Here is a 9,540-nt window from a genome sequence, read left to right as displayed (position 1 = left end):
TGCTGGTGAGAGTGTGTTACAGGCCCACCCCACTGGGCCAGGTCTACAGAGGGTAAGATTGTGTTGTAGCCACAGCTAGAGTGCCCGACTCTTGAGCTCAAGTTGTAGCATCTCTTGCTTTTAGCTGCGGAGGTCCCTCATTGTCATGATTACAGAATAGCTGGCACTCTTGAACCTTTCTCTGGCTTCTCCCTCAAAAATGACAGGTCTGTGTCTTCTCCTCTCTCATGATGAAATCATGTGATTCTCTCACTCTCAGTCCTAGGCTACAGCACCCTGTGGATCAATTGTGTTTGCCCAACAGGTTGGACTAGGTTTGATACCTCTACTCCTTTCCTTCGGGAGTTGTGTGGTAGATACAGTGATGCAAACCAAAGTATTGTTTAATCTTAACAGTAGGAAAAAAGCATAACATAAGAGAAAAAGGATTTTAAAATATCACAACATCTATATGCATGTCTATCTTTCCTAAAGCTTGCCATCTGCCTGGAAGCTTTGAAATGCCGAACTTCTTTAGACCACCAAAGGAGTATCTGTACCTCCATGACACACCTTGGCAACTGCTCAGAGAAAATCTTTTAAACTCTTTATTGCCCTTATGATCTTTTGGCTCCCAGCCTTGGCAAATAGGCCCTGTAACTGTGGCTGGAGACAGGAAGCAAGCGTTTTCACAACTAATAGTACAGGCATTGTCTCTTAATGATCCCAGAAGCACTTTCCAAGAGGTGGCTTATCTGGAGCTTTCTTCCTGCTTGTTTTCCAACATCCCTGCTATTAAACTAAATCAACATACGCATACAGGAAACATCCCAATAACCAGGCCACATCAAATATTCATAAATGATTACAGATCAAGGCCACATCCTTCACATACAGTGTAGCCCCAGTGTTTTGGCAGGATAGCAGCTATCACAAGAAGAATATGAGAACTAATGAGTATAAGTCGCAGAGGAGCTATATAAAGGGAAGTGTGTGTGTGTGTGTGTGTGTGTGTGTGTGTGTGTGTGTGTGTGTGTAGGGGTTACTATCTTCATATTTCTCAGGCACTTAAATACAATTTAATAATGATCAGGGAAAATAAATTGTTTGGGAAAGGAGATAAAGAGTAAAAAATGAAGGAGACTCTACCTATACCTATCTGCTGCAGGCCTGCAGGAGAGCAAGAAAAAACAGATACTGGCCTTGTTCTCCAAGGGCTCCAAACTGCAGTATAAAATACACTTGGAGGACTGTGGGGCCCCAATCCTGTCAGCATACAAGTGCCAAAGAGGTGCTTGCTGAATGTCTTAAACTGGACCTGTTAGGATGTGGCTGCTGGGGAGTCTGGCCATTGACAAGGGAGAAGTCAAATGTAATTCATGCCCAGCACAGGGCATTGCACAATGAGATACAACAGATGGGCCAGGTATTCACCCATTCAAGCTTATTGCCTCGGGTCATGAATTCAGACCCAGAGAGAACGTTTTCCTCTCTATCGCTCTCCTCAGGGCATCCTTCACCTCCTTGTTCCTCAGGCTGTATATCAGGGGGTTCAACATGGGGGTCACCACAGTGTAGAACACTGAGACCACCTTGTCCTGCTGCCTCGAGTACTTTGTGCTGGGCTGTAAATAGATGAACAGGCCACTCCCATAGAAGATGGTGACGGCGGTGAGGTGGGAGGTGCAGGTGGAGAAGGCTCTGAGCCTGCCCTCAGCAGAGCGGATCCTCAGGATAGCGTTGAGGATGAAAACATAGGAGATGAGGACAATCAGGCCGCTGAATACCCCAGTCAAATATGTCACAGCTATAAGCACAACGTGATTGATGCTGGAGTCCGAGTGGGCGAGCGAAAGCAGTGGGGAGATGTCACAGAAGAACAAGTCAATGACATTGGAGCCGCAGAAGGTTAATGTTAACATGCCCGTTGTCTGTGCCATTGAATTTACACACCCAGCTAGGAAAGACCCAGCCATCAGCTGGACACAAAGTCTCGGACACATGACAACTCTATAGAGCAGCGGGTTACAGATGGCCACATATCGGTCATATGCCATTGCAGCCAGGAGGAAACACTCTGTTACAATCAGCATACAGAAAACACAGATCTGAGCTGCACAGCCAGTGTAAGAAATGGCTTTCCTCTCTGCTAGCAAATCCACCAGCATCCTGGGGGCGACAACTGTGGCATAACAGAGATCTACAAATGCCAAATTACCAAGGAAATAATACATGGGGGTGTGAAGTCTGGGGTCGAACCTGACTAACATGATCATTCCAAGGTTCCCCAATAAGGTAATAATATAGATCACTAGAAAAACCATGAAAAGAAGGACCTGAATGTCTGGATGATCTGTGAATCCTTTGAGAATGAATTCAGTAACCTCGGTACAGTTTCCTCCAACCATGTCTACAGTGCACAGTCTCTGTTTGTACCTTACAGATGAAAGCCATAAAATAGCTGCAGCAAATTTATTACAACCAGCTTGCCAGATCTCTCCCCAGTATGATGCTGATGCAGACTTTCAGGGTCTTCACACAGAATACTGACCTCATGATATTCTTGCTGGCAAGTGGGAGTCATGGTTCCTGTCCAGATACAGAGGGGCAGGACAGTCTAGTCCTAAAATAGAAATTTATACAAAGATCATTTATACAAAAAAAATCAATGATCAGTGATCATTGCAATAGGAAAATAATATGATGCATAGAATAATTCTTTCACCAGGAATTCTTTTTTCTATGTCTGGAGTATGCCCCTATCAGGTATGTCGTGCAAACTCTGTCATCCTTCAAATTTCTTCTCAAGATGTACCTCCTCTCTCTTTCTCTCCAACAGTGACCTTTTTGTAAATCAATTAAAATATACCATATAAAAAGCTTCTTCGACTTTCAGTTAAATTTATTTCAGTCATTGTGCTATGTCATTTAGGCACAGATTTTTAAAGATATTTTGGCATCTAATGCTCATTGAAATCAATACCTTAAAAAACCTCAGCTTTCATCTTTAGGTTCCTCAAGGCTTACAGGTGAATAAGGATTATTAAGATATATTTTAATGAATAGGATCAAAGAACATCATGTTAGCTAGATGAGTGACTGCAATCACTGATGACTTGTATTCACTTCTTCTTCGGACAATTTTTTGCCTTTTGATTGCGTGCAACACGTGATAAGCACAATTTCCCTCTCGGAGTTTGCCTCCTTCAAGGTTTCCTTAGTGAAGATTCAGATTTTGACAAGCAAACCTGATTACTTTTTTTGATGGCCTATCAATATTAGGTCCCAAGCCTGTAATCATATCCTCATAGCTTTTAGTCAGGAGGAGAGGATGGAAGAGGATAAAGAATGGGCCAGATCAGACAAGAAACATCATTCACGTAAAAAAGAGTCTGACACATCAGAAAAGGGCAGACAGATAAACAATGACATTTTTTTAAAGTGCTTGCACACACATGTTAGAAGTCTAAATAATAAGATGGGTGAACTAGAGTGCCTCCTGTTAAAGGAGGATGTTGATATAATAGGCATCACAGAAACCTGGTGGAGTGAGGACAATCAATGGGACACAATCATTCCGGGCTACAAAATATATCGGAAGGACAGAAAAGGTCGTACGGGGGGCGGATGGTGGTTGGGAGTGACACTATATGTGAAACAAAATGTAGAATCAAATGAAGTAAAAAACTTAAATGAATCCACATGTTCCATAGAATCTCTAGGGGTAGTAATTCCATGCTCTAATAAGAATATAACAGTAGGGCTCTATTATTGACCACCTGACCAGGACAGTGATAGTGACTATAGAATGCTAAGGGAGATTAGAGAGGCTATCAAAATAAAGAACTCAATAATAGTGGGGGATTTCAATTATCCTCAGATTGACTGGGAACATGTCACCTCAGGACAAAATGCAGGGACAAAATTTCTCGACTGCTTCTTGGAGCAGCTGGTACAGGAACCCACAAGGAGAGAGGCAATTCTCAATTTAGTCCTGAGTGGAGCGCAGGATCTGGTCCACGAGGTAACTATGACCGTAATATAATAACATTTAACATTCCTGTGGTGGGAAGAACACCTCAACAGCCCAACACTGTGGCATTTAATTTCAGGAAGGGGAACTATGCAAAAATGAGGGGGTTAGTTAAACAGAAATTAAAAAGGTACAGTGACTAGAGTGAAATCCCTGCAAGCTGCATGGACACTTCTCAAAGACAACATAATAGAGGCTCAATTAAATGTATACCCCAAATTAAAAAACACAGTAAAAGAAGTTTTGCTTGGCTTAACAGTGAAATCCTTGCTGATCTTAAATGCAAAAAAGCTTACAAGAAGTGGAACATTGGACCAATGACCAGGGAGGAGTATAAAAATATTGCTCAGGCATGCAGGAGTGAAATCAGGAAGGCCAAATCACACTTGGAGTTGCAGCTAGCAAGAGATGTTAAGAACAAGAAGGGTTTCTTCAGGTATGTTAGCACCAAGAAGAAAGTCAAGGAAAGTGTGGGCCCCTTACTCAATGAGGGAGACAACCTAGTGTCAGAGGATGTGGAAAAAGCTAAAGTATTCAATGCCCTTTTTGGCTCTGTCTTCATGAACAAGGTCAGCTCCCAGACTGCTGCACTGGGCAGCACAGCATGGGGAGGAGGTGACCAACCCTCTGTGGAGAAAGAAGTGGTTCGGGACTATTTAGAAAAACTGGATGAGCACAAGTCCATGGGGTCGGATGCGCTGCATCCAAGGGTGCTAAAGGAGTTGGCGGATGTAATTGCAGAGCCATTGGCCATTATCTTTGAAAACTCATGGCGAACAGGGGAGGTCCTGGATGACTGGAAAGAGGCTAATGTGGCTCCCATCTTTAAAATAGGGAAGAAGGAGGATCTGGGGAACTACAGGCCAGTCAGCCTCACCTCAGTCCCTGGAAAAATCATGGAGCAGGTCCTCAAGGAATCAATTCTGAACCATTTAGAGGAGAGGAAAGTGATCAGGAACAGTCAGCATGGATTCACCAAGGGCAAGTCATGCCTGACCAACCTGATTGCCTTCTATGATGAGATAACTGGCTCTGTGGATGAGGGGAAAGCAGTGGATGTGTTATTCCTTAACTTTAGCAAAGTTTTTGATACTGTCTCCCACAGTATTCTTGCCAGCAAGTTAAAGAAGTATGGGCTGGATGAATGGACTATAAGGTGGATAGAAAGCTGGCTAGATCATCGGGCTCAACAGGTAGTGATCAATGGCTCCATGTCTAGTTGGCAGCCGGTTTCAAGCAGAGTGCCCCAAGGGTCAGTCCTGGGGCTGGTTTTGTTCAATATCTTCATTAATAATCTGGAGGATGGCGTGCACTGCACCCTCAGCAAGTTTGCAGATGAGACTAAACTAGGAGGAATGGTAGATACGCTGGAGGGTAGGGATAGGATCCAAAGGACCTAGAAAAATTAGAGGATTGGGCCAAAAGAAACCTGATGAGGTTCAACAAGGACAAGTGCAGAGTCCTGCAGTTAGGACAGAAGAATCCCATTCACTGTTACAGACTAGGGACCGAATGGCTAGAAAGCAGTTCTGCAGAAAAGAACCTAGGGGTTACAGTGGATGAGAAGCTGGATATGAGTCAACAGTGTGCCCTTGTTGCCAAGAAGGCTAATGGCATTTTGGGCTGTATAAGTAGGTGCATTGCCAGCAGAACGAGAGACGTGATCATTCCCCTCTATTCGACATTGGTGAGGCCTCATCTGGAGTATTGTGCCCAGGTTTGGGCCCCACACTACGAGAAGGATGTGGAAAAATTGGGAAGAGTCCAGCGGAGGGCAACAAAAATGATTAGGGGGCTGGAGCACGTGACTTATGTGGGGAGGCTGAGGGAACTGGGATTGTTTAGTCTGCAGAAGAGGAGAAAGAGGTGGGATTTGATAGCTGCTTTCAACTACCTGAAAGGGGGTTCCAAAGAGGATGCATCTAGACTGTTCTCAGTGGTACCTGATGACAAAACAAGGAGTAATGGTCTCAAGTTTCAGTGAGGGAGGTTTAGGTTGGATATTAGGAAAAAACTTTTTCACTAGGAGGGTGGTGAAGCACTGGAATGGGTTACCTAGGGAGGTGGTGGAATCTCCTTCTTTAGAGGTTTTTAAGGTCAGGCTTGACAAAGCTGTGGTTGGGATGATTTAGTTGGGAATTGGTCCTGCTTTGAGCAGGGGGTTGGACTAGATGACCTCCTGAGGTCACTTCCAACCCTGATATTCTATGATTCTATATAAAAAAGAGCCACCATGGCTTAGCAACCATGTAAAAGAAGCAGTGAGCGATAAAAAAGGCATCTTTTAAAAAGCAGAAGTCAAATCCTAATGAGGTAAATAGAAAGGAGCATAAACACTGCCTAATTAAGTGTAAAAATGTAATAAGAAAAGCCAAAAAGGAATTTGAAGAACAGCTAGCCAAAAACTCAAAGGGTAATAATAATTTTTTTTAAGTACATCAGAAGCAGGAAGCCTGCTGAACAACCAGTGGGGACCCAGACAATCAAATCAAAAAGGAGCACTTAAAGATGATAAAGTCATTGCAGAGAAACTAAATTAATTCTTTGCTTAAGTCTTCACGGCTGAAGATGTTAGGGAAATTCCCAAACCTGAACCATCATTTGTAGGTGACAAATCTGAGGAATTGTCACAGATTCAAGTGTCATTAGAGGAGGTTTTGGAATTAATTGATAAACTTAACAGTAACAAGTCACCAGGACCAGATGGCATTCACCCAAGAGTTCTGAAAGAACTCAAATGTGAAATTGCGGAACTACTATCTATGGTTTGTAACCTGTCTGTTAAATCAGCTTATGTACCCAATGACTGGAAGATAGCTAATGAAACACCAATATTTAAAAAGGACTCCAGAGGTGATCCCAGGAATTACAGACGGGTAAGTCTAATGTCAGTACCGGGCAAATTAGTTGAACCAATAGTAAAGAATAAAATTGTCAGACACATAGAAGAACATAAATTGTTGGGCAAAAGTCAACATGGTTTCTGTAAAGGGAAATCATGTCTGACTAATCTATTAGAATTCTTTGAAGGAGTCAACAAACACATGGACAAGGGGGATCCAGAGGACATAGTGTACTTAGATTTCCAGAAAGCCTTTGCCAAGGTCCCTCACCGAAGGCTGTTCTGTAAATTAAGTTGTCATGGGATAAGAGGGAAGATCCTTTCATGGATTGAGACAGAGAACAAAGGGTAGGAATAAATGGTAAATTCTCAGAATGGAGAGGGGTAACTAGTGGTGTTCCCCAAGGGTCAGTCGTAGGACCAATCCTATTCAATTTATTCATAAATGATCTGGAGAAAGGGGTAAAAAGTGAGGTGGCCAAGTTTGCAGATGACACTAAACTGCTCAAGATAGTTAAGACCAAAGCAGACTGTGAAGAACTTCAAAAAGATCTCACAAAACTAAGTGATTGGGCAACAAAATGGCAAATGAAATTTCATGTGGATAAATGTATAGTAATGCACATTGAAAAAAATAACCCCATGTAGCACAGCGCAGACTCACCCCTGCGGCACCTCCTGCTAGTCGTCCTCGGGAATTAGCTCTTCGACCCAGGAGCACCCTCTGCAGGCCGATGATCCGCTGTCCTCTGGCCCCCATGTCCCTCCCTGGACCCCGGTTCCCCTATCCCAGGGTTCTGCCTCCTGGAGTACCCCACAGTCTGGGTCTCCCCTCCCTAGGGAACCTCCACTCCCTATCCCTCAGTCATGGCTACTGCCAGTCTCTGTTTAGCCCCCACATCCTGGGGCAGACTGCAGTGTCTCAGCCAATCATCACAGGCAACAAGGGGTTTGGACTGGCTGCCTTTACCCACCCTCCGGCTGCCCCTCTGCAAGCCCAATACCTAGGAGGCCTAGAACTAGGCCCTGCAGCCTGGGGAGTTACTGGCCTAGGGCTTCCCAGCTCCTAAGGCCTTTCCCCAACCCCGCCTCCCTCTAGGTCCCCTGGGTGAGCTCCCCAGCAGCCAGGCCTGTCTCCCTCTCAAGGCAGAGAGAGACTGCTTGGGCTCCTGGCGCCCCTGGCCTTTTTATACAGGCCAGCTGTCACCTGATTAGGGCGGGCCCAGCTCCCCCAATCAGCCCCGCTTTTAGAGCTGCAGCTTGCAAGCCCTCCCAGGCCGCTTTTTAAACCCCTCAGGGCAGGAGTGGGTAACCAACCTGCTACACCCCACCTCTACATACAATATGATGGGGGCTAATTTAGCTACAACTAAGCAGGAAAGAGATCTTGGAGAAATCACGGACAGTTCTCTGAAGATATCCACGCAGTGTGCAGAGGCAGTCAAAAAAGCAAACAGGATGTTAGGAATAATTAAAAAGGGGATAGAAGATAAGACAGAGAATATCTTATTGCCCTTATATAAATCTATGGTACACCCACATCTTGAATACTGTGTACAGATATGGTCTCCTCATCTCAGAAAAGATAGACTGGCATTAGAAAAGGTTCAGAGAAGGCCAACAAAAAGGATTAGGGATTTGGAATGGGTCACATATGAGGAGAGATTAAAGAGGCTAGGACTTTTCAGCTTGGAAAGGAAGGATATGATAGAGGTATATAAAATCATGAGTGATGTGGAGAAAGTGAATAAGGAAAAGTTATTTACTTGTTCCCATAATATAAGAACTAAGGCCACCAAATGAAATTAATGGGTAACAGTTTTAAAACAAATAAAAGGAAGTTCTTCACACAGCGCATAGTCAACCTGTGGAACTCCTGGCCTGAGGAGGTTGTGAAGGCTAGCACTATAAAAGGGTTTAAAAGAGAACTGAATAAATTCATGGAGGTTAAGTCCATTAATGGCTATTAGCCAGGACAGGCAAGGAATGGTGTCCCTAGCCTCTGTTTGTCAGAGGGTGGTGGTGGATGGCAGGAGAGTGACCACTTGATCATTAACTGTTAGGTTCACAACCTCTGGGGCACCTGGCATTGGCCACTGTCAGCAGACAGGATACTGGGCTGGATGGACCTTTGGTCTGACCCAATATGGCCGTTCTTATAGGTGCATGAGTATGAAGTCCCACTGAACTCTGTTAGAGCACAATCATCTACTCAAATGGGTCTGATAGGAGGACTGGGTCCATACTGGATGAAGAGAAAGTGGTAGCCATAATGTCTTTTGACCTTAGTAAAATGTTTGAGCATGTTTCTCATGAAATAAGAGGGAAAGCCTATAATGGATCAGTAACTGGTTAAAGGCAGGAAACAGAGGATAGGAATAATGGTCAGTTTTCAGAGAGGTAAATAGCAGGGTCCCCCAAGGATCTGTACTGGGACCAGTGCTGTTCAACATACCCTGAAATGATCTGAAAAAATGGGTAAACAGTGAGGTGGCAAAATTGGCAGATGATACAAAATTACTCAAGATAGTTAAGTCCCAAGCAGACTATGAAGAGTTACAAAGGAATCCCACAAAACTGGGTGACTGGGCAACAAAAAGGCAATAAAAGTCAGTGTTGATAAATGCAAAGTAATGCACATTGGAAAACATAATCCCAACTATACATACAAACTGATGGGGTCTAA

At 44.0% G+C, this 9,540-nt stretch overlaps 1 protein-coding gene across 1 annotated transcript; it reads right to left on the bottom strand.

Moving 5' to 3' along the window:
* Positions 1-566: 566 nt before the first annotated feature.
* LOC123369970 (olfactory receptor 1052-like) lies at positions 567-2,789 on the bottom strand. The gene has a single exon (XM_045016096.1). It carries the CDS (start codon positions 2,385-2,387, stop codon positions 1,437-1,439), a length of 951 nt encoding a protein of 316 aa, XP_044872031.1. The 5' UTR covers positions 2,388-2,789; the 3' UTR covers positions 567-1,436.
* Between the last annotated feature and the right edge of the window lie 6,751 nt (positions 2,790-9,540).

This window comes from Mauremys mutica, chromosome 4 (genome assembly GCF_020497125.1).
Source record: "Mauremys mutica isolate MM-2020 ecotype Southern chromosome 4, ASM2049712v1, whole genome shotgun sequence".
Lineage (NCBI taxonomy): Eukaryota > Metazoa > Chordata > Testudines > Geoemydidae > Mauremys > Mauremys mutica.
The sequence above is the reverse complement of the archived record's forward strand: the minus strand, read 5'-3'. Positions and strand labels throughout refer to the sequence as shown.

Excerpts from the sequence above, each read along its gene's own strand:
- LOC123369970 (XM_045016096.1), bottom strand. The coding sequence starts at position 2,387 with ATGGTTGGAGGAAACTGTACCGAGGTTACTGAATTCATTCTCAAAGGA.